This window comes from Lagopus leucura, unplaced genomic scaffold, assembly GCF_019238085.1.
Source record: "Lagopus leucura isolate 7727_CA_CO unplaced genomic scaffold, USGS_WTPT01 Super-Scaffold_100002, whole genome shotgun sequence".
In the NCBI taxonomy this organism is placed as follows: domain Eukaryota; kingdom Metazoa; phylum Chordata; class Aves; order Galliformes; family Phasianidae; genus Lagopus; species Lagopus leucura.
The window spans coordinates 12,913,391-12,939,259 of NW_024962263.1; the positions used below are offsets into that span (position 1 = coordinate 12,913,391).

General features: G+C 38.6%; 1 protein-coding gene across 3 annotated transcripts in view; it reads right to left on the bottom strand.

Moving 5' to 3' along the window:
- Positions 1-25,869, bottom strand: part of ZCCHC2 (zinc finger CCHC-type containing 2) — a 41,313-nt gene that overhangs the window by 9,550 nt on the left and 5,894 nt on the right. For 2 of the 3 annotated variants that reach the window (XM_042868850.1, XM_042868849.1), the window contains exons 2-9: positions 18,963-19,074; positions 15,701-15,777; positions 13,399-13,470; positions 10,180-10,292; positions 8,119-8,213; positions 4,753-4,836; positions 3,020-3,077; positions 44-182 (exon numbers count right to left, since the gene is read on the bottom strand). In XM_042868850.1, coding sequence (XP_042724784.1) covers positions 44-182; positions 3,020-3,077; positions 4,753-4,836; positions 8,119-8,213; positions 10,180-10,292; positions 13,399-13,470; positions 15,701-15,777; positions 18,963-19,074 — 750 coding nt within the window. The remainder of the gene's footprint in view (positions 1-43; positions 183-3,019; positions 3,078-4,752; positions 4,837-8,118; positions 8,214-10,179; positions 10,293-13,398; positions 13,471-15,700; positions 15,778-18,962; positions 19,075-25,869) is intronic. The other variant, XM_042868851.1, reaches the window with a different exon arrangement.

A 25,869-nucleotide genomic window follows, 5' to 3' on the forward strand; every position in this document is an offset into this window, starting at 1 on the left:
CTCCTCACTTTGCAAACACTGCTTCAGACAACAAACAACACACCTGGTCAAGTATGTTTGTACAGTGCTCTGGGTGCTGCTGGACAATACAGGTTTTCCTTCTCCAGTCCATTACCCCATTTTGCTCAGAGTGCTGTATGTTAAGGCTATCCAGTGAAGAACACTTTGCACTGCTAGTGCTGCTGAAATGAAAAAACAAGTTATGCCAATATGAGCAAACACTCAAACTTTTTTTTAACCAATGTAGGCATTTTTGTAACACGTTGGGAATCAGAGGTCTTTTGTTTTCAAAAATGCTAGAAATTCCAGAGATTTTAAAGATGTAAGTTACATCTTTATAGGAGTTGTTGTATAGGAGTTGTTGAGCACTTCAGTTACAGTAATGATCTGAACATACGTGGAGTTCTTCTTTGACTTTAATTTGATGCAAAAATTCAGAACACCACAATCTAAAGAAGACAGCACTTGAGAGAATTGGCATGGACATCTCTGCACTTCTTTTGGCCTGCTTTTGTCATACGTGATGTGGAGAAATTTTGCAGGCAGAAATGTATTCTGAATTTATTCTCCTTCTTCTGTATTATTAACAACAAAGCTGGAATTACTTTACAATCACTGTTTCAGAATTCATAAGACATATAAGAGAAGAAGGGCTACTTACAGATCATGCTGCAGCTGTTTATTTGAGTTTCAAAATAATCCTCTTGTTTTGTATTTTTACCTTGAACATTGTTAGTTTTGAGTAGTGCTGGGAAATGGGAGTTGCATTTGGCATTTCCTTTGAGCCTTATTATGCCTTTCACTGAAGTTTCTCTTAGCAGCTGCCAGCCAATAGCAACTTTTAACCAGCTCCGAGAGCACTTCTCAATGAAGACTGCTGGAGGAACTGTTCAGGGTTCTCACAGCACCAGTAGGGCACAAGGACCTACAAACTTTTCATCTACTATTCAAAAATATGCCCTGCTACTCACTGCATTAAAAAAAAAAAAAAAAAGAAAAATGAGTTAATGCTTTAAAACTGTTATCTAAATGCTCATGTTGGAAATGTAAAGCTCTTCTAATTCAGAGCTGTTGTCAAGGTACATCAAAATTACTGCAATGTGCAATGCCACTCAGTTCCCACAGTGGCACAAACCAAGATCACTCCAAAGCAGATGTCACATCGAAGTTGCAGCAGCTACTTACCACACGCTTCTGGAAAGAAGTGCTTTGCTACTTACAGATGTACAATAAAATTTTTAAAAATAGCTTAGACAAATAGTAAGAACCCAAGGAGGTCCCTACATGCAGATGTGAGTCCATGACTGTAGAGACATGAGCAAGGTCACTTAAACTTCTGCCAAATGGAGGTAGGTGAAGCTCCTGCCAAATTTACATCATTACATATGAGCTGCAATACTAGTGAGTTGTTTATTGTTCAATTTCATTCCCTTAAGTAAACTTCTGGATGCTTCTGAGAATAAGGCCGCCATACTAATATCAAAAATAGACATACACAGTGTGGAAATTATCTCAAAGTGAACAGGGGAGAATTAGACCTTTAATAGTCCAGTAGTTAACACTTCTCACCAGCTATTATTTTCTGTTTAAGAGTATAACAATTTCCTATCACAGAGGTTTGTGGAAATGTCTGTCTCAGTCTATCAAAATTCTTCTAACCAAAGCCTCATCTGAAAGACAGATCCTGAACTACAGTCAGCTTCACTATATTTTACTATAAACAGAATAAGGAAAAAAAAAAATCTTTATTCTTACAGTTATAACTGCATGATAACTAGATTGAACTGAACACTTCACTACTTCATAACAGAATTTCTATCCAGCAGCATAATCAAAACGTTTCCAAAGGTCACATTCTCCTTTTGGGCACATGGAAGTTTAGAGTAACTAGGAGGATTAAATAAAAGCAAACCAGAACAGAAAAACACCTATGTTGTCACAGGTATCAAATAATAGAATCATTCAAGTTGGAAGGGACACTTAAAGGCCATCTAGTCCACCTCCACTGCAACAAGCAGGGACACCTACAGCAGGATCAGGCTGCTCAGAGCCACGTCCAGCCTGACCCTGAATATCCCAAAAGATGGGGCTTTCATCACTTCTCTGGGTAACCTGTTTTGTTGCCTCACTGCCCATAGTGTCAAAAACTTTCTTACATTCAATCTAAATTTTCCCTCGTTTAGTTTGAAACCATTTCCCCTTGTTCTACCACAACAAACACTATTAAAATAGTCTGCTCCTTTCTTCTTCTCACCCAGCACTCTGTTGTGCTATTGTTATACAGCAATTATTTTAAACCCAGGTAAATTTTTCTCTCCTGAAGTAAATACATCTTACAGATAAAATAACAGTGAAACACAGGATAAGACGGTCAACCATAGCAAAAACTGTAACCATTTGTCTCTTAATACAGTTAAAACATTGCACAACCATGTGCAAACACCTCCAAAGTTTCTGGACAAGACCCATGAAGAAGTGAATTCACATCAGATGTGCTTTCCAGTACACGAAGCCTATGACTTAATGCGGTTAAGAAGCACTTCCATTTACAGTGGATGCAGAACAGTGAAGCACATACGTTTTAGCTGCTACACAAGGGAAAGGATGGACTGCCTTCTCATAGAAGGCCATAGAAAAACTACAGAAGACACGAGGAGAACCAACAGCAACGGAAATTTTCATATAAAAATGCATGCGAGGGTGCATGGGAGAAAAATGCATAAACTTAAAATTTATGTTACTCACTTCAAAAAAGAAAACAACAAATTCAGAAATTCATGAATTCTGAAAGTTTGGAAAAGAAGAATGACCAAACGACCTACACATGCAGATTTAGAAATAGTTTATTTTATAATATTTTGAGGAGAGTTTGTAACAGAGAACTCTATGTTACATATACCTTTCTAATACAGATTACATTAACCAACAGCACCCAATCAAGCAAGCTTTAATTTAGGAGGAAATCCCTAAACAATGGAAGCTCAGAAACATAGCAGACACATCACATCCTAGTACCTACTTGGCAACAGGACTTTTTCCATTATGTTTCTTGTGGACTGCTGCGTGTTGCATTACATCTGGAAGAAAAAAAAAGGCAAAACACATGATTCCAACAGCAATCCCTATTTCTTCTTCTAGATCAATCCAGCAGATTCATCTTTCCATCGCCACCAGAAATTTGGTGTAAGACATCTCTATTAAACACACCAGACTTAGTTTATAGCGCTCAGTTTGGCAGGTGTTACATAAAAGACCAATTTGTACACAGTAGAATCTGCATTCTTTACCTTCAATTTCACAGAAGAATAAAACAGAAAAATAGGAGTTATAATTTTGCTCACCTCTGTTTTTTAGCACAAGGACTGCATGTGTAAATATCAACCAGTAGGAAGGGATGAAGAGAAATTAATTCAGTCAGAAAGGTATAGAATTGTATAATTTTTTCTGGACTGCCAGAATTAATCTCTAAACTTCGTGTTATTGACACATTCTGAAGAGCTAATGAAGATAAACCTTACGCAGAAGTATTGCATTATTACCCTCATAAATTTCACTGTGCAAGTAAAGCTTTACAAATAACAAGAAATGAAGAGATCCTGCCTCAAACAAGAAACTTGGATACAAGGCCTGCCTATTTTTTGAAAACAATGGCTAAACTTTAACAAAGGCAACTTTTCTCAACTGCAACTAGCCTTCTTGGTAGCCATCATTTTGCCTGAACTCCTCTGTATACAACACAGAAGTAAAAATTACTATCTGAAAAGAAAAAATACTCTGGTTTTTAAACTCCTGACAGCACTTCACACAAACGGCCCCAAAGGAGTTCTGAACTGCGTTTATTCCTTCATCAATTGAACAGATTCCTTTTAAGTACAGTATATAAAAGCATTATTTGAGCTATTTCCAAATATACTATACATTTATTTAAGTGTATTCTGAACTCTAACAAAGAGCATAGTAATAATTTTTAAAATCAGAAAAACCTGTCTGACTGTGTATGTGGATTACTGACAGCACTCAAAGTCAACTGCAAGCTTAGTAATGTGCAAGAGGGTACGAGTGCTGTCATCCTGTGAAATCCAGTGTATGTGCCTATGCTCACCTGTCAGCACCTATTTCCACCTACCAGAAGATCATACTTGTCTACTGCTCAAAACAGTGCAAAACTGGTCTGACATCCATTTCAGAATGAAATTGCTGACCAGCCACTAAGCTGCTAGTAGTTTTTTGAGGTGTTTGGGAAACACCAGCTTCCAATGTAACCAAAGTTCATTGCAGATCCAAGTGGTTAAAGTCCTTACTAACCGGCCAGAGTATAAATGCAGCACAGGCTAAAAATAAGAGGAAAACATCAACATCCTTTCGCGTGAAACTAGAAGCTAGACAAATTTGACACATTTATAGCAAAATAAATCGCTGCACTCAGTTTGTAACCCAAATAACTGAATAACAGGTAACAACAGGAGAAGCTACAAACACGGCTCATGTATATCGTAAAGTGTTTCTTTCTCGTTGCTTGATAGAGCTGTGAACTTCTGTCTCCACGCTGTCTACAAACAATCCCACTACTTGGATCATTAGCAACTCCCTAAGGAAACTGCTCCAAGTATGCAAAGATTCTTCATTTACCCAGCACATTTAGTCCAAGCCTCTCAGCTCTGTACAAACGAAGGAATCAGTCAACTGCACAATTTACAGAACTGAGTGTGGTAAAATTGCTCAGAGAAAAACCACCTTTGAGTACACAACTACCTTCCTCCTGACTTGAAGCTTCTGAACTGTCCTCCTTGAAGTGTTCTGGTGCTTTAACCGTCTTCAAAGAGGGTTGTAAGTTACCTGCAGAGAATAAAGTTCACGTAGTAACTTTATAGATCTTGAACAACTAGAAAGTTCCTGAATGCTTGTACTGAACTGGAAGGAAGCTACAGAAACGGATGACTGAAGTTACTGGTTTGCACGTGGCAACAATTTGGACATCATCTGCTTCAAAGTGGAAGACCTCCAAGAGGAGATGCTTTTCTTTTAAAAAACAGCGTGCAGAACAATTTTAAAGCTATGGTGCAACTTAAAAAGCTTTGGGTTGTGATTATAGTTTTAAGAATACTGGCACTGCATTGCAGTTCAGATTTTTTATTAATAAGTAAATAAATAAAATGTCCTGTTACAGTTGTAAATGGCAGGAGCCTTACTATAGTTACTGTAGTTTGAGGCAATGAGTCACACTCCTCCACTGTTAAATCATTCATGTGCCAAAGGAAACCTAATTCAAGGTAAAGTTTTCTAGTGCCCTTATCATGGTCTCAATTTATCATTTTTGCCTTTTTATGCCAGATGGGACGACAAAAAGAAATGGCAATAATATTTACAGTTTTGTTGCAAAAATACCACAACCACACTCTGAAAAAGAACTAAGCTCAGCAATGCATCTAACTCTAGAAGTCTGCTCTTTACTTCTCAAAAAGTTCCAAACCAGTGTAAGAAAAAAACATCTGCAAGCTGCTGTTCAGGAGCCTGAAAAGTTAGGAAGATCCTCCTGAGTACTGTCTGAACTGAACATACTAAGCCCAAGAGATCATATCCTAATGAAGTCTGCTGGGATTAAAAGTTTATGCCAGCCTAAGGAAGCGTCGAAAATAACTAATGTTATGAACGAGGGGGAGCTAATTGATTCCCTCCTTAATGGAACCATGACAGCATACATAATTACACTTACAGTACTTCAGCAAGTGAATATTTTTGCACTTCCATGAAAAGATATTTTATCCTTGCTACTAGCAATTGAAGACCAACTTAAGCCACAGCTGCTTTGTCTGCCAATTAATTCTCCACATTCAATTTGACAAGTGGAATGAGATTTTTCTTAAAAATATGCTTCCTCCATCTCCCCTGACAGTTACTGTATTCAAAATATGCTACTATGGCCTAAATTGCAATTGTCAGAGCTTAGCAGGATTTCAGGATTCCCAAATAGGAAAGCTTTGAAAACAGTGGCCAGCAATAAAGGAAATTCATGAGTTGCTTAACTGGCAATTCTGATGAAGTGGAAAATGAGTGCTTTTGTCTTAGTAGAGCACCTATTATGCTGCACCACAGAAAACATGATAGTGAATTATCTCACACGAGTCACCCAGTCCCCCCTTTCAATTGAAAAAATCAAAGAATAATTATACATTTATCACACTATTTGTCTTCATTAAAGTTTTCCTTAATATCTAACTCAATACTGGGACCCTGAACCACACCAATGGGCTTTACAATCTCTTCCCCTACCCTCCTGAGGACTTCACCTGCTCAGGAGCAGCCCTGACACAATGCACTTCTGTAATTTTGGGTGAGACTGCTGGGAGATCCCTCATCCAGGGCTTTCATCCCTTGGTTCAGGAACTGCATTCAAGCTCAGGCCTGTGCCTGGGGTATGCTGCAGCCATGCCGTGCCTGGCCACATGCCTCTCTGATGCTGTTCTTAACTCTGACCTACTGACTCTCCTGTGTGACTCACTGCCATGGATGCCTCCAGTAATCACCAGACTCTTCCCTACCCCTAATTCTAACCTGGGCAAATTGAGCCCACTTGAAGTCTTCTCCCCTTTCTGCTGAACAAGCTCCCCATCTTCTCTATGTGCTGTGCATTTCAGACACGACAGATCCTCACAAACTTTCTGCAGAAACCTCTGCACCAATCACCGACGCCCTGCAATAACGCAGTTAAGTCCACTACGATGGAACTCAGCACTGAATCTTCCTCAGATTGTTTCAGCAATTCACCAAGGCCATTGAAAACTACGATCACACACAACAGTACATTTATAACTTCCCACCCAGATGTGGCCTACAGACTAAAATACGTACATCACGTGTGCCCATCATTAATGCAAATCTTCCCAGAGCTTGGAATTTTTCCTCCCTATGCAGATTATCATTAACAAAGGGTTGCCAGAATTTTTCACAGCAGTAAATTCCAGCCAGTTTCGCAACCATCGTGGCCCTCATTTGCTTAACTTGCTTATGAAACTGACATATAAAAAGTCTTAAGTGTTACTAGAATCAGCAACAAAATCACAAACTGACATCTACAGCTTCTCCTGTAATCACAAAGCTCTATCTGATCATGGAAAGAAATATCTGATATATCACACAAGTCGTATCAAATTTGTGTCAGCTGCCATCCCTCTATTTTCTTCCAAGCATTAACAAGCAGACTGTTTGAAAACTCTCAGTTACACAGTTCTGTATGAAGATCTGCAACTTCTGAGGCAACGGTCTCACACTCAATGCCTTAAATGTCACAGTTAAGTCAACATGCATTGAAAGAAGAAAAGACTCAAGAGAAACAAAGGCCCCATCTTAAGGCAGCCATACAGAGAAGCGAAGCTTGGGTTGCACAACTCTGAACACACAAGCGAGAGATCCACCAAGGAAATACCTGTGGTACAAGTGCTCTGAAAAATATTCCATACGCTCCCGAGTCAGGGCCATCCCATTACTTACATACTATGTAACCAAGCCAAATCTTAGTTTAAATACCAAAACAAACCCTTCATTTACAAAAGAAATGAAATAAATAACAGATTTGATTTTTTTGGTGTCAGTTCAAGACTTGTTCCAAAGCATACAACTGCTTCATTCATTTTCACAGGATTCACAAAGATTGTAGTAGCTTTAATGAAAAAACAACAACAAAACAACCATGAGGAGAAGTCTCCTTTTCCTTTGATGTCATGAAGTTTTAACTAAATTTTTGAAGAGTCAAAAATACTCGGCTGCATTTCTCTTCAATTCCACTGGCCCTACTGCTGAAATGGAATCAGATCAGGGAAGCCTGGCACTTTTAAGATTCCTTTTAAGGATAAAGTCCCAAACAGATGGACATTATTAGCTATTCTGGCAGTATGGTGGTACGCTGGAGACAGAAAGTAAAGAACAGAAGCTGATGCTTCACAGCACATTCCCAATGTCTAATGTATCTCCTGAAAAATCTACTCACTGACAACAAGTTCAACTATACCCAGCAGAATACAACACAACATGAATAAGTAATTAAAAAAATATAGGCATGAAAGGAAGAATCGCTTTTAATAGACATTTCATTATATAAAAAAATATTAAAGTTTTCCTTACTGTGAGTGTGCAAAGATTCTGATGAAATTGATTGGAAGAAGTTGTATACTCTCTGATTCTGCAGAAAAGCTTGTGATGTATTTGAAAATAGCTGCCTGAAATTTAAGGGAGAGTTTGTTACAACATAAGCAATGTTCCATTGGAACAATACAAAAATACTACAGTACCACTGAAGAGCAAATCTGACACTTCACAAAAAGGCTAAATTGAACTTGCAAACTTGCACACTGTGCGTACAGAAACCTAAGGGCTACTTTAGAGCTTTGGTGTTCAGCGCTAGCGTGATACTGGAGTCCAGCCAATGCAAGAGATTGGTATGATGGATGTTTTAAATTAAAAAGTGTGCGAATTTAAGCCATCCCAATTCAAACCTTCCTGCCAATATGCCATGGCGTGTCGTAGCCATGTGACAGATGGCAGCAGAAGGGCAGTCTGACAGAATGGCATCTGACATGGAAGTACATATGCAGTATAGGTGTGTCACTGAATTCCTCCACATGGAAAAAAAGGCACCCACCGACTATCATCAGCACTCACTGAACATTTATAGGGACCAGAGAGTAGATGTGAGCACAGTGAGGTGGTGGGTGGTGCATTTCAGTAGTGGTGACAGTGATGTGAAAGACAAGACACTTTCTAGACAGCTATGCAGATTTTTATGAGCATAGCATGAAGGCTCTTGTTCACTGCTGGCAAAAAGGCACAGTTAACAGTGGCAACTGTGTTGAAAAACAGTGTTTTGTAGCTGAAAATTTGTTCTATCTAACAGCATTATTGCACTCCTTATAGCTGTTGTAGTTTCTATGGAAATAAACAGGAGGCATCACTTTCGGAGCGACCTACGTGTCTATATTTTTGGCCAATTAGGTGCATAATTAAGACCCTCAAATACACATTTATGCTCAACTAAGATTGTAAGAAAGCAAAAACTTTACACAGTGATGCCACTTTTAGAAGATTATTCAGACTGTATTCTAGCACAGCCACAACTTAGTTTGTAAACAGTAATGACAACTCCATACTATAACATAGTTGGATATGTTCACGGGGTATCCTCAAACAATCTGTGGGGTTTGCAATTATCCTACTGTTTTACAGCCTTTTTCTATTGTAGATAAATCCTTTCTATTTAAAATATAAATCCTATTCTATTTAAAAGCAGTTTGTTCACTTAAAAACTGAACGTTTATTAGTCAAAATTGAGCCAATAAAAGACAAATAATAGAGAACAAAATAAAGAAAATTTGGAGGGAAGGGCTGAGGCACACAGCAGCTCTGTATCTCCTAAAGATAAGCTATTGAGACAAAACCCAACAATGTGAGAAGCTCACACCCAAATATCTGCAGTATTTAGAGCAGGAGTTTGACAAGAAGTGCCTGATTACTTCAGCATGTATTCAAGAGGCAGTCTGCCTAACCTAATAAATCATTTAAGTTATTGTGAATAAGGTTGAATAACCCCAACAGAAAACAAACCTAACAAGATTTATAACAAATGCAAGAAGAACAAGGGAGGTACACTCAAATTTATATTGTTTTTCTGAGTTACAGGATTTGAACAGCACGTCCCTCATCCCAGCAAGGACTATAGACAGCAGGTCTTGAGATACTGGATTTTTTCTTACAAATGTGTGAATTGTATTTTATTTTATGCATATGCCTCATTACCACTGTTTATTCTTTTACAAATGCTGTTCTGTGTCACTCTGCCCTGACTTAAAATCAGAAACTCTGAATTACTGTTCTTAATATTTCTAAATATATTTAGTAACATAATGGAGATAAGTTGCTCCTCCCTGAATCAGCAATCACTGCTACACAGTACAGCCCAGGCCAAATATTTCTGTGACTGTATGATTACTCCTTCAGAAGACCATACCATTAAAGTCTGAGAACAGAGCCTCAATTTCAAGAATAAGAGACTAGACTATCAATTTCATTACTGCCTTTCCATTCTCTTCAAAAACGTCATTTACCCAACAGAATTTCCACTGTGCCTAGGAGTCACCTAGTTTGATTCCAATCCCTCTTCAATTAATGCATTTCACATAGAATACTCACCTGACTATGGGCTCAAGATCAGCATGCCTTCGTTCTTCCCTCTTCTGAAAACCCTGATTTAGTGCTCTTAAAATGGTCTTGTCAAATGCTTCAGAAGACAGTTCCTTTGGAAGCTGAGAAGAAGGTTAAAAAGGTCAATTACTCATTTCACATATATCTTTGTTCGCCATCAGTCCTTGTAGCTTTTGTTATCAACAAAAAACTCTCCTGTTCCAGTTTGAATAAGGTAATTTGAAGACTAAGTACAACAAATTATCATAATTTAATTTGCCAGAGAAACACTTTGCTCTAAATTCTCACATGAAATCCAGGCGTAGGAAGCTTTAAAGCGTTCTTTGAGAGGAGATGGAGATTCAGAAATTTACTAATACTATGTTCTTTTTCGGAGTAATTTACAGCCTTTTTTTTTCTCTTTCTTTAATCTTTTCACACAAAGAAAGCAGGTCTGAAAATAACAAAACACCAGGGAGTACGGCATGCACTGTACTCACTACCACCATGAAATTATTTCGAAGAAAGAGAAGAAAAAAAATGTTGTAAGTTATATAATACAGCTGGCAATACTGGGATTACTCAATAGTAAGTCCTTCTCCAGTTGCTCTTAATATCCAAGTTATTCATCAAAATACATTACGACCATTTCCAATCACAAAGTGAGGCTTTCTGATATTTTAGCTTATAGTGTAAAATTATTGCTACTAAAGAGCACGTCAATTTTAAATGAAAAATTCTCCCTAGAAATTAGAAAACAGAGAAATCCCTAAAAGATTTCTCACATTTATGACTTCCAAAACATGCACTAAAATATATGAAAGCTAGTGACATTAATTTATTGAGAAAAATACTAATTTCTTTAAATGTTGGTGCTGTTAAAAGAAGACAGTCATAGCAGAAATGCTTTCCCTATACTTAAAAACTATCGCTGATTTGGTTAACATCTGCCATAAGTTATGACCAACAGCTCTAAGCAATTTACGCTACAGCAGTATCTCCCTTTTGTGTCTGGAATACACTCAACCCGGAGTGCCAGCTGCCTATTACAGGGGCTAGCAGTGTAACAGCAAAGCTCTAAGCAATTCTTTGACTGAATGAACTGCTACTAACATGCAGACACTGTGTCTAATGGAGATAATTGCTGGGTTAAACATGCGGAAGGAAATCCTGGAATCCAGACAGACACACTATGAGTATCAGTAGGATGATACTCATGACACCTGAAGTGCACTACAAACCCAGAAGGAAACACTCCTGAACAAAAAGTAGTTTTCCTGACCACTTTGGCTTTAATAATGCTACTAAGTATCTCTGACTAAAGTATCTGCCAGTGTTAACTGAAAGGGAACAAAGAAGTTCATGCTTGTTGTTAAAGAAGCATGCCCATGCAGAAGCATGGGGAAGAGCATACTTCCTCCTGTCCTCATGCTCTGTATTTAATTTTATCTTAAGAAACAGCTACAACTATTTTTGCTTTAAAACTTTCATTAGAAGGGATTCAGCTCATTCAGGCTTAGATAAACCCAAGTTTAGGTTCTTACTATCTTACCTCCAGGTAATGCTTTGTTACAACAAGCACATTTGTCCTTCCACACACAAGGGTAATATCCTGCACACAAATAACTTCCTATGCTTATTACCTAATGGAAATTGTTCTTTAAATATAAGGCACCAAAGTTACTGCATTTACTACATTAGCTTTTCCCACCAATTCTTCTAGCCTGAAAACTTTCTTATGCAGTTATCTTACTTTTACCTACCCACAAACATGGAATTTCCTATCAGGAAGTTTGATCATTCCTTTCTGTTCTAGGAAATACAGCGTACTACTTAACGCCAACAGGCAGACTGGAGATTAGAATACCAGAAAGCCAGCAGGCAAATACGCATGACCTTCACAGCATTCATACCTCTACCGTGCTTTTAAAAGCAAGATACAATTTTTATCCTACTATTTTTAACAATTCCTTCTTTCTTCTACTGGCTATCAAACCACTTCAAACCAAAAGGATTTTTCAGCTGCACACATTCTCCACAGAACCACCTTAGCAAGCTCCTGACAGCTTGTGGCTGTCTCCCTCCTGTTCTGCCACCTTCTATCTATCCAGACTCTCTCGTAGAGGGAGCAGTCAGCCAGCACATGGAAGTGCCAATCAGTCAGACGTGACAGCTCTGCAACTGTACGTTTTGGATCCTGTTTGCCTCACTCCTCCTCCCTCTCCTGGAAGCAAGTAGGTACCAGAGAATCCATTTCAAAAGCTTGCGTGCATCTCTGCAGGTAGCAGGAGTACACTTTAACACTCACTCCAAGAACTGCAGGGGATTTCATACAACAGCCCTGCTTTTAAGGTTCTCTTTGGGAATAGAGGTATTTTGTACAAGTAGTTGCTAGCTTTTCTCAAGTGTAACTCCTTGTGTCAGTGAATATACCTTTGTTCTGCCAAATGCAATGGTAGAATTAAAAACTGTTATGCTTACAACTCTGCCCAATCAATTAAAAACAAAAAATTATACCGCTGAAGTTATTCCAACAGGGACACAATTAAGCAAATCAGCAGTGTTTGCACCTATGCTTTAATTCTGTGGGAAATATCAAACATACTAGTGCATAGTTTCAACTATAAAAGCAGCTTCCCAGGAGATTAATGTTCTTATTAATAAGAAATTATTAATATTTGTCAGCCCTTTTTCTTATTAATAATTTTATTAATTAACATCTTATCTTATTAACATTTATGAATATCTTAAGTGTGGGTATCAGAGAAACACGGCCAGCCTCTTTAGCAGTCTGTGGGGACAGGACAAGGGGAAGCAGCCATAAGCTGGAGCACAGGAAGTTCTGCAGCAATGTGCAAAAGAACTTCATCACAGTGAGGTGACAGAGCACTGGACCAGGCTGCCCAGGGACGAAGTGGACTCTCCTTCTCTGGAGATGTTCAAGACCCACCTGGATGCCTACCTGTGCAGCCTGCTGTAGGGGGCTTGGACTCAATGATCTCTGGAGGTGCCCTCCAGCCCCTACAGTTCAGTGACAATTTACGTCATCTGAAACTCCCCACATATTTTATTGAGTATTTTCACAACACACATTATTAAAATGGTTAAGATAATTATTAAAGAAGCTTTTGCTTCTGCGATCATATCCCAGAATTTAGAGCACCCCCAAACAATACCTGAAGTTATAAATCTGATGTGTAAATGCTACTTTTCTATTTCAATACATACTTTTAGTAGGAATTCCTGAAGCTCCTGGTGTGTTTTTGTTACACACGTTACCGAAAGGTCGGACCACGTTACCTGAACAATGAAGGTGAAGAGAATGAGTAAAGTTTCTTTTTTCCAAACATTACACATACCAATCAGGTGATTTTAATGCTTCCATAAGTCTGATGATCTCAGTAGAAGAGTTAACACTAACAGCTAATTGAATACTAGGCAAATCAAGGTTAACAGTGTACCTTTTCAGACAGGTACACTACTTTTGAGCATGCATTTGAAGATCACTCTACTGTTATTTGTGGCTAAATGTATTATGAACAAATTCAGATAAATGCACTGAAGTTCCAGAAGATTACTTTCTGGCTCTGAAAGAAGCCAGGCAGAAGGCTGTGTCATTACAGGACTTGCATCAAACAGTTATCTTTAACTTCAAAAAACAAAGCAGAGTTGGTTAGATATACTGGATTTAGTCCTTGCTGCCATCAGAAAATATAGATATATTTCTGCTTATCATACATATAAAATAATTTTATCTCCACTGGGCTTGAATCGTATTCGGTCATAAAGAACTCACCTGGGTAGGGTACAATTCATAAAAATATTGCAAATTACTGAAGAAGTCACTCAAGAATAAGACAGCATTCTGATATATGTTTCTATCAGATTTTCAATATTTCATGGTTCTGACACAACGTGCAGGTATTGAAACAGCATCTTCACGTGCATATTTTGAGAGAAAACTTGGTTAGATGAGTGCTGCCTGGTTTTAAGTCCCCCTCTGGCCCTAAGATTCCCATCATATGCATGAGAGGATTCTGTGCAGTGAGAGTGGGCATGACAATTATAAGCATTAATTCACTCTGAAGAGCAGATAGGATAACGTTAACCACCAACTGCCTTCAACTTAGTCCTCAGAAACACCAGCTACTCTTGCAGATCTCATTTAGGAAGTCATGACTGTACCTGCCATTACAACCTTACAATACCAGTGTCTGAGCAAGCATAAAATAATCTGCAGTGAGGAACACAGCATATACATGCACAGATGAGGAGATGAAACTCTCTTCTAACAGAACTGAGGTGGAGGTGTTTCAAGCTTACTCAAATACTTCCCAGAATATCTCCAAACATTCCCCCTTCAACAAAGAAAATCAAAACCACTGTCAAATCCATCTACATGCTGAATTTTCCAAATAGTTTTGTCAATTTAAATATTGATCCATACGAGCATCCTGTACAAACCTCTGCTATCTATTATTGTATCTTAGTACCCAACTGAGAGATCATGGGGACAAAATTATCTACCACAAGGTAGATAGTATCAAGAAGTACTTGATAATCGTCAAGATTTTGAGGGCTAAATTCTAAATTCTCAGCAAAAGAAGGGTGATAATTCGTTCTTTTTTCAGTTGAATTTTAGCTTCAGACTCGTTCAACACATGAGCTGTTGACCTCCTCAAAGAGCTTCCACGAGCACATCCAGTGATCAGTTATACATATGTAACATTTGATCTACAGCATTCTTTTGTGTGCAGATCCTGTACCCTTCATGATTCACATCTACTGGCCATATGACTGATGATGTTAGTCAAGCTTTGCTAAGGAAATGCCCATTCTGACTGAATTAGAACATCACCACCAACAGCCTTAGCAGCTATTATTTAACCCTACAGCCTTTAGTATCAGATCTCAATATTGAGAGCCTTTTTTCTAAAGTAGTTAGAAGGAATGTTTCAGTTTTATGTAAAATTTAGTCACACACTTGGTTTATATCATACATGAAGATGATATTATCATACATGAAGACTATCCTGGGAAGACCCTTAGAATTTGTTAGCTTTTTTTTTTTTTTTCTTCAGAAAATGAAACCAAACCACAACAAACAGGTCTATCAGAAGCCATGCTTTCCTGGTAAACATTCATGAAAGACATCTGAGATGAACATATGACTCCAAGTAATACAGAGCTGCAGATACAAGAACTGCATTCCTGTGTCACTTGATCAAACAATCAATTACCTTTAATTTGCTGTGCTTGCCCCAAATTAGAGAAAGCCAGGTTTCCTGAAGTAATGTCACACACCTGACTGCTGTTAGTGCTTTACACCTTCCTATATTATGCCCACGATTATACAAAGAAGCCTACTCTGCACACAGAACCAAGAGAATTGTAGGATAATCCCAAGAATTTCTGAAGAGCCTAATGTAATTAAAAATGACCTTCTGAGCAGGTCTTTGAAACAAGCTGTATGCCTCTACAACACATAGATATCATGAAGACATTGGTGTGCTGGAAGTTATTTGCTTACTTTGAATGTGTACTCCAGATGTTTGTCAGCCCTTTTTCTTGGTACTCCTTTCAGGGTTATCTTCTCAATGTGTACAGCTGAAAGAAAAAGAGTTTACTGCACATACTAAAATTACAGTTTAAAAACATATCTACTTATCTAGCTACTCTGAGTAGTGCCATACATCTACTGACTCAGAATAACTCCCTCCTTTTCAGGTGCTATTTTACTGTAACAAACTGTAGGGGGAAGGTAGAACCTTGTCCTCTTCAGTGTATTTCTCTGACCTGACCACAGTTCTTTCATTGAAGATCATGGGAATTCCTGCATTAACCAAGACCTTACTTGGACCTGAAGTGACATAAATACAACAACCACTGGAAAAGAAAAAGACAATGAAAAGAAGTCAAGATTCATCTTTATTCTGAGAAGTAACAAGTGCTGAAAAAAATCCCAAAACAAATAATCTAGTGACAGTGTCTTCCACATCTGTTCCTGAAACATCAAGTAGTGGTGAGAGCAAACTGAGAACCACATTTCTAAAAACCACTTACGTGGAAGAAATGTCTTGGTGAAGGCCTCAGAGACAGAAATGAGTGTTAGCAAAGAGAGAACAAGGAGCAGAAGGTCACTGTAATCACATCAGAGTACCAGCAGATTGAACTGAAACAGAAGCAGAGCACTTTAAAGCATTTGCTACTTTAACACTCCTTCCCTGAAGTGTGCTGTGCTTAAGATACAGGCAAATTCTGTCTGTGACATAAACAGCAGCAACTGTATGTATGGCCTTCAGGATTTGGAAATGTTTTTGAGAGCACAGAACGTTATTGTTGTAATACTGTACATAAAAATCCTTATAGAGCTGAGATAGGTGTATCAGCTTTGCTGCTACACCATTCTAAGAGTTCAGCAGAATTTTGTTCCTTTACAAGCACCATCACGACAAGTAAGAAAAAATCATATTTAATAACAGCTCCACCAACTATTCACCACAAAAGCTCCATCCCAGTGCTAACACTCTCCTTGCAATTCTTAAGTCCCCCGAGACATATACTGGGAACCACTCAAAACAGCTACAACTATCGATCTCCTACAAGTACTTGCTACAAAGCGTATCCTAGGAATTTAATGAGTTACCATTTCACCCATTTGAAACAATCTTGAAGTATCACCCCTGTCTGAACGCGCCCGAACTATGAGAACCAAGTGTATGCAATGTCCTTAATAGAATAATAAGCAAGCACATATAACCCCAGTGGTAGTGTTACAACTCTCCATTCTTTTCTTGGGAAGAGTGACAAGTACTGAGTTGGAACCACATGTATATTGGCTGTGGTCAATACTTTACCTACAAGTTAAGTAACAGGACAACTGGTTTGTTTTTATCAATTAATGAAGATTAGTTACTGCAAAATCAAATATGGGATGAGCTGAGGTTGCTGTTAGAAAAGGCTATGGCCTAACATTAGTTTGGCTAACTGAACCTTTTTAACAGCCAGTGTTTAAATCAATATCAGCTGGGCTGATATTCAACAGTTAATTAAAAAGTTGATTCCCACGACTGGAACTAAGAATAATGTTTTAATTTCCATTATTTCCCTACATGCATAAATTTAACATACATTAATTACAGAAACTAATCACCACCATTAACATTCACATACAGACATGCTTTTTTTCTAGTAAGATTGTGTTTATTTTGATCTATTGATGTTATCCATGCTAAATATATTTCTTCTCTACCATAAAGACATCTTATTACACACTGCAGCACCCTTAACTTCCTCAACTTCTTTTGCTGTAGTCAATGCTCAGTCTTAATAAATGATACAACAGGTAATTACTGTGTTGTTGCAGGACAACCTTAGCTTCACAGTTTCAATAGCCTACTTTAAAATCTTGGTTCCACAATCACATTTTAGCTATTCTAAATGGCTAGACCAAGAAGAAATGTTTGAATACATGAGCCAATGAGGCATGTAGCATCTCTAAATGTATTCTAAATGTAGCAGATACAGTCAGGGTGATAAAGTCAAGCATGCGTGTCACTGCTTCCATTTTAAGTATTAAAATTTCAGAGAACCAGTATCATTAAAATTGAAAATAAAAATAATTTTTTAATGGTCTGTGCTGTTTTTAACCTGCTAAGGAGACTATATTAAGGACTCTATATCATAAATCTAACATATCACTATCACAAAATTATTCTGATCCCTCGCAGCAGTTTGTTAATATGGTAATATAATTATTGAGATGTATTTAAGCATTCAGATAGATTCAATTATTCAACTTTGCTCTGCTTCTGTTACTTAATTCAAGAATGCTGCTGCTGAGTTTCCCATTTCTGTTTCTAATTTGTGAATAGGAACATTCTGTATTTAGAACTCTACAGCAGGTTTTCAAATATGACTGTTGTCTGTAATCTCACATAATCTTTCTGGTTGGTTTTTTGTTGTTGTTTTGTTTTTCCCAAGGAATTAAAAGTCTCAAAGCACAATTAAATCTTCACAGTAGAGGCAAAAGGACATTTATCAGGATAAAATAGCAAGCTTTTCCCAGATTGCTAGCTCTTCACTAACTGGCAGATAATGTAAGCTTCCCTTGAGTAGACAAGTGAGCTGCTTGTTGAAGAATAAAGGCTAAGAATAAATCTGTTTCCAATACTCACTTCTTCAAAGTGTGCTAGCAATCACACTAATGTTCTGATTGTGCTCTGAAGCCTTATCCTTCCTCTTCCCAGCAGAACCAAAAGTGATTTACTTCATAAGGAAAGTTCTCCCACTTCTCCAAGCTACCACTCCTCTAAAACCTCTTCATGTGCCTTTTTCCTTTCTTTATTCCTTTGTGTTTTAAGACTAATCAGATAAAACCGAATGATGCAGCAAAAGCCATTCACAGATTCAAAGTATGTTTAGTTTTGCTTCAAAAACTTTAATAATGCTAATACAGTGACATAAATTTTCTTGCCTTCTCCCAAATGCCACATCTCTTTCTTCAGGACAAAGCCCATTTGCAATCAGTTTTCATACATGCAGTCACTAGTATTTAGCAACTAACAAGGATGATAATATGTCATAATAAAGAAAAGACCAAGTAATGAGCAGAGAAGCTAACACACTTACCAACCACTCCAGATTTAGATGAGTACAAAGACAATGTAATACAAGAGCTGGTTAGTTACAAGCACCTCTAACTAACAGAGACTTCCACAACTTCAAGGTGAGTTTCACCTTCAAAAAAAAACCATCAAAGAACTCCCCAGAAGAAAGTGCAGGCTACATACCTTCTCGCTGAGGTCTATGGGAAGCCATTGGTAGTCCATCATGAGGTGCTGTGGTCCGTTCTAGCAAACTGGTCTCATTACCTGACGTGCAATCACTGCGGGAAAAGTCATCCTAAATTGAGAAGGAAAAAAAAAAGGAAGTGTATTAATAGAATGTAAACAATACAAGCACTCTTAACAGCAGAAATCACACCATAATAGTTATATTAGTGATACATATTAGTAATAGTTGTGCAGTTATAATAGTCTCCCAGAGTGGGAGGAAAACAAACTAGGGAGAAGAACTAACCAAGCAGAAAGATGTTAAGTAAAAATGGACTTTGTGTGCTTTTTTTCTCCTAGGGTAACACAGAATCATAGAGTGACCAAGGTTGGAAAAGACCTCCATGATCACCAACCCAACCATACATCTACCAGCAATGTTTCTCACTACGCCACTACACCCTTAGTACAACATCTAAATGTTTACTGAATGCCTCCAGGGACAGTGACTCCACCACCTCCCTGAGCAGCCCATTCCAGCACCTGACCACTCTTCCAGAGAATAAATTTTTCCTAACATCCCCTGGAGCACCTGATGCCATTCCTTTTAGTCCCATCACTAATATGAACCTATATAATTTTTCCCAGACTGAGAGAAAACGTTTATGTATCAATTTACTTATCCTTCAGTGACCAAACGTCAAAAACCAATCCAACTAGCCAACATAAAATTCAAAGCAGTGTAATGCCTCCAGTGACTTTAGAGGTAACAGGTTTTGCCAGTTGACCAATGTAAGTCTACATTTCAAAGAAGTGACATAAAGTAACACCTTAAAAAAACCATGGGCATAGAACTAGGAAATACTTGGAAGTTAGCAGTGAGTTTATGTTTTAAGTCAGGTATCTCATTTTACTTGTAACAAGTAAACATGTGAGCTTAGTATATGCATGCAAGTACCATCAATATGCAAATATGTTGACCTCTGGGCAAGTGGGATGGCATGCAGGGTAGCAGCAACACAAAGGAGGAAAGAAGGTTCTCTATTTAGCACAAATCAATGACATACTGTTCTTCTTTATTAAGTACTGGAAAGTAGAACAGAAGTTTGTTTTCTTGAACAAGCTTTCAAAAGAAGCAAATTAGATGGAGAGTATTCACTGCACCACAGATACTTAGCTGTATGAAATATTTAGGTCTGTGTGAAAACTAGAAGTAAAGCAATAACCTTATTAGAATTTCTTAAAACATATAGTTACTGAAGGAAATGGATACTTTTTGAAGCAGGTACATATTTAAAGTTCAGTCTTTTCCTCTCATTCAGGGTGAAGAGTGCTATTGCATTACATCCTTCAGAAGACAGGGGCAGAAGATAAATCCTTGGCAGAATTTTTATCATTTTTAAATAAAGGAAGCATAAAGTTTTACAAATAAGTGCCAGAACGTGAAAGAGTTGCTTTTGTTGTGTATCTGTTTTTCCTGAAGGACTCATGATGGGACAAACCAGCAGATAAGACTTGTTAAACCTTGTCTGGTATTGAGGATCCAAGACTGTCACAAAAAAGCCACACTGAGGAAGCACAAGTGTCAAAACACAACAAAACAGTCCGCAAATTTTTCAATGAACTTTGAAGATTTGACAGATGATCCAAGCACAGCTTGCTTCATTTTGTTTAACTAGTTTTACATCAGCCATCTATTGCTTGGCTATAAACTGAGGTAACTCCTAACAATACTTAGAACTCCTTGAGCAATCAGGTAAATCCTGCCCAGCACATACCTATAACTGAATGTTCACTGGGTAAGTCCATGGCAGTATAAAATCAGCATCAGCACACCTTTAGATTGCACTGCAAATGGGCAGAGGAACTGGAAAGCACTTCAGCTCTCTCACCCAAGACAGCATTTGGCTTATGTACTATACTGAGCATCAGTAATTTCAGCTTTCAAAGCAATGTGACTTAAGATACACAGATCTTGTTGTGTCAAGCTAAAACTCACACCAACCCCTAGTCACTCTGTAGACAAGCTCAGCAAACTCCTTTACTGACCAAAGCATCCCTTCATGCTCCAAGTGTCTAACAGATCACAAGCACAATGTCAGACCAGGAACAAGAATGGGAAGAAGCTGTGTGTCAGTGGGACTGCATTTTAGCAGCTTTAGCAAATTTGCAAGCTTCACAAGTATAGCCTGGTGAGAGCCACTCCAAGATCTCTTGTAGACTCCCACTGACACTGTTTTGTCTGGTATTTCCTAACACCCAAACACATCCCCAAAAGCAAGTGTTTGAGTTCTTAAGTGCTAACCACCGGGCATGCAATATTCACAGAACTGTTAGCATTTGACCATTAAATTCACACTGATAAAACAGATTTGCTTAAGACTGTCCATACGTATGACTAATTGGCTGTGACCAACTATATTAAATTAACAAGTTCAGTGCATGTTTTGGTATGAATCTTCCTGATATGAAATCAGAGAACTGAACCCTTTTTTTTTTTAAAAAAAAAAAAGAGACAACGTTTATTGCCTGGTAGAAGTAAAGCCTTTGTTAAATGGCATCCATGTGTTCTGCCAAAAGCAGCTTTGATATCATCCACACCGCATGCAGAAGACAACAGAAATTTGCATTTATTCTGACAGCAGCTCTCCAACTATTAAATTTTTAAGAGCTGAAGGCAGAGCTGCACTCATTTTAAGGAGTCAGCTGAGAGTTATACCTGATCATCACTTTCTTTTACTTAAAAAAAAAAAAAAAAAAAAAAAAAAAAAAAAAAAGATTTAAAACCAAATCAATGTAAAGTCAGATTTTATTTTGCTCTTTAAATCAGGACATTTGTTCTATTAACGGAAAAATAAACTGCAGTCTATTCTAAGAAATAACTAAAGTGAGGAAGTCAAAGAATTTGTCAGCAGTTTTTAAAAGAGTTTAGAAATAAAATGTATTTTAAACATATATTTTGCTCAGATAGAAGCTTTACTGCTTCTATCAGAGAAGCAGTAAAGGTTGCTGCTGCACCTCTTCAAACTAGTAAACTGCTTCTCACCAGCAGTATACACCATCCTTGTAACAATGTTCAAATATTTTTGCAGAGAATTATTCTACCACGGTTACTTTTCTACCTACGGCAACATTTTCCATATAAGATGAACTACACTCACATTCAAGGGCTCCCTCTAAACTGCAAAATAATATGGGCTTCAAACCTGTATTTAAACAAGCCCTGGCATGGATACTTTTACACATAATTGTAAGCACAGAAAACAAATAATTCACTTGAGAAACTCTTCACCTGGCAATTTAAACCAGTATTACATGCATGTATTCTGTGACTGACAGCTTTCGTAAGACGTGATGGAATACAGGAGATATACAGAAATACAGTCAGATAAGAGGCAGCTTCAGCCAGCTCTGAAATGGAGCTGCTGCCGGTCCACGCATAACGCTGCTCGCACATCTGTGATAACATATTTCAGCACAGATAAAAAATGCCACGCAGCAGCTGAGAGAAAGAGCAGCGAGTAAAGCACAAGGGAAGCAGCTCTGCAGGCCCACGGTCAGTGCAGGAGGAACGCCAGGCGTGGAGCAGCCCTTTATCACTGCAAGGCTTTCTACATGTAAAGACGCTGTGGTTTGTAGCGCTGCTGATCATGATTAAAATACAGTGAAGCAAGAAGTGTGGGTGGCCACAAATGAGTTGCCAGATAATTCATCTGATAATCTCACAGATCTTTGTGACGTTAGCTACATTTCTCTTTGAAAGTGAAGCAAAATAGTGCTATAAAAATTGTCTGCTCTCACAATCTAGACCAGAGCGCTGCAGCTAGAACACCATTCCTGCTCATATGGTTGAAACAAGTACTGTACTAAAGTGAAAGACCTGGTGCTTGAGATGCCTTTTAAGTCACAGGACACAAGCATCAGCTGCTGAAAAAGGTGAGTCATACTGCTCAAGAGGACACTGCTCTGTTAAACTAACATATGTGAGCTAGTCTACACACAACAGATGTCCACACTGCCTTCTATTAGCATAGACTGCTGATGAAAAAAATGCCATGCTGGTATCGGTTTGGCAATATGTAATGAAATCTGTTACTGGATAACATACTAATCATTGTGATCGATGCACATAAGTCTTCTGATGTTTGCATTGCACTTTCATAAAAGATCTATTCACGCATCAGCTCTGATGAACACTAACAAGGGAAACCTGCTTACAGCAGTTGGATAGCTTGATTAGTTCTACATGCCAAAAAACGAAAGCTTGCTTTTCTGCAAGACTTCAGTTGATGTGCTGCTAGGGGCAGCCTTGCAGGCTGTGCAGATGCAAACCAGCACAGCTTACTCGTTCATGTACAAGTGGGAAACTGGCAAACAAAGCCAGATGTTAATAAACAAACATGAAAGAAAGCACCTTGGAAGGATCACCATTCTTAAACGCAACACCTGTACCTTAGATAAATGTGAATAACATCAGAGTAATCTCTATTAGATTCATAGAATCATAGAAGAGGAGAATATCCCGAGTTGGGAGATCTGGTGCCAGCTGTGGGACCAAAGCTATGATTCACTCAAAACAATCCTTACAAGCTGTTGTCCTTACTGCCATACTGCTATACAGCAGATGCAGAGCTATGTAGCCATGCTGGCACAAAGGCTCAGTAAGACCTCTTACAAAGTAAACAGCTGAAACCTCACATTATGTACGTGCCTGCTGAACCCTCTCCTGATGACAAGAGCAGAAAGATGAAGCCTTGAGACTCAAGACCATATGCAACAGAAATTGCTTTCTATTACTTAGTTAGTGCTGTTGCCTGGATATAGAGAGAGAACACATTCATGCTGTCCTGTACTTAAACGGAAATTCAGCACATGCACCTAATACTCATGGATGCAAAAATACAGCAGGGGTAGCAGCAGACTCAATTCTTGAAAACTTGTACAATGATGACAACTGTTGATGCAGCAGATTGTCACCCATGCAAAAAAATCCTCTTACTCTCTTGAACAAGCTGCAAGCCAGATGTAAGATAAAACTGAAGGCAACTGCTCAACTGGCATTGCTGCTGAGTTACACTCCAGTTTGCAAGCTTTTAACTTCACAACTCCAACAAGCGTGCAACCTTAGCTAGTGGGAGGTGTCCCCACCCACAGCAGAGGGTTGAAACTAGATGGTCTTCAAGGTCCCTTCTAACCCAAGCCATTCTATGATTCTTCTCTAACTCAGGCCATGACTGGAGCTCTGCATCCAATTCTGAGCTCCCCAGAACAAGAGAGACATGGCACACTGGATAGAGTTCAGACAGCAGGTCACAAAGATGATGAAAAGACCGTAGCACCTCTTCTCTGAGGAAGGGCTGTGAGAGCTGGGACTGTTTAGACTGGAAAAAGCTCAGGGGGATGTTGCCAGAGAGGAGGCTGGGAGTGCACAAAAAGCTGGGAGGGGACAGCCAGGACAGCTGGCCTCAGCTGACCAAAGGAATATTGCATACCATGTCATCATACTCAGCAATAAAAGCTGGGGGAAAGAAGGAAAAAGGGGGCACATTCAGAGCAATAGCCAGGGTTTGTCTTCACCATTATCTCTGATGAGCTGTGCATTTCTGGAAGTGGATTAATATCTGCCTGCCGGTGGGAAGCAGAGAACAGACTCCTTTTGCTTTGCCTGTGTGCACAACTTTTCCTTTACTAGCAAACTGTCCTTGTTTCAGCCAATGAGTTCTCACGCTTTTATCTTTCAGATTCTCTCTTCATGCCACCTGTGGAGAATGAGTGACTGGCTGTGTGGTGCTGAGCTGTGTGGTGCTGAGCTGAGCTGCCTGCAGCATTTAAACTATCTATAAGAGGCAGCAACAATATACTGCGAGGGACACAGAAAGCTTCCAGTAGGTCGCCAGGTGATTTGGGGAGTAAGCAAACCATACAAAAGCTTCAGCAATTCCATACACATCAAACTGTAGCGCTGCAAAATCACAACAATTTTGAGACAAATGGTATACCAACCTCTAACACAGGATTATTAACTTCAGCTATCAAGGCCTATGGCAACTAAACTTGAAGAACCAGGCATCTCAACAACAGCAGCAATTTTCAATGCTGACAGAATGCTGCACCCTATGTTTGCTCAACACACAGAAAGGTCTTCAACACCCATCTGCACCAGAATTTTTACCTGGACTTAAACCACAATTTCTACCCAATCTAGCCAGGCCATGACAAACACAGATCTTGCAGCTAAAGCCAGTAATGTAGTAGTTCAGATGTTCCTGCATCTCCCGTTGGTTGTTTGTCCCACAACTTCGTGTAGCTTCAGTGTTGTCTGTTGACTGAGAAAAAAATTACTTGGATGTTCAGACTGATACACAGAAGTCATTCTCACAACCACCTACAGTGACAGAAAGATTGAAAAACATCAAGAATGGTTCACTGAAGTACAATTAGTACTGAGAGGTGACAAAGCCTTCATTACTTCTTCCAACTCCTTACACGGAATAATACACCTAAGATGCAAGGTTTAAAAGTATTTCATGTACAGAAGTTCTGAACAATAAAAAATCTGTCATTCTCTTTTCTCTCTCTCCTAAGATAGCTTTGAAGGCTTCAAATCCCTTTTCACAATTAAATGTATTTTCATTTTCTTCCGCCATAAAGGACAAGATTAGGAGGCTAAGGAAAGTCAGGAAGCTTACGAAGCAATGTAATTTGCAGCCAAATCTTTGAGCTTGTCTTCCACAAACTTCAGCCTCTACAAGTATAAACAATTATGATTTGGAGAATGCTAAAGAGCCTCATTAAATCAGGGAGGAAATGTAGATATTCAGTAGTGTCTTCTAAAACATCTATGGCTAGACATCAATATCAACAAGCAAATGGGATGCAGAGATTGAAGTAGAGAGACATGTACATACTCTAGTGCTGTCATAGA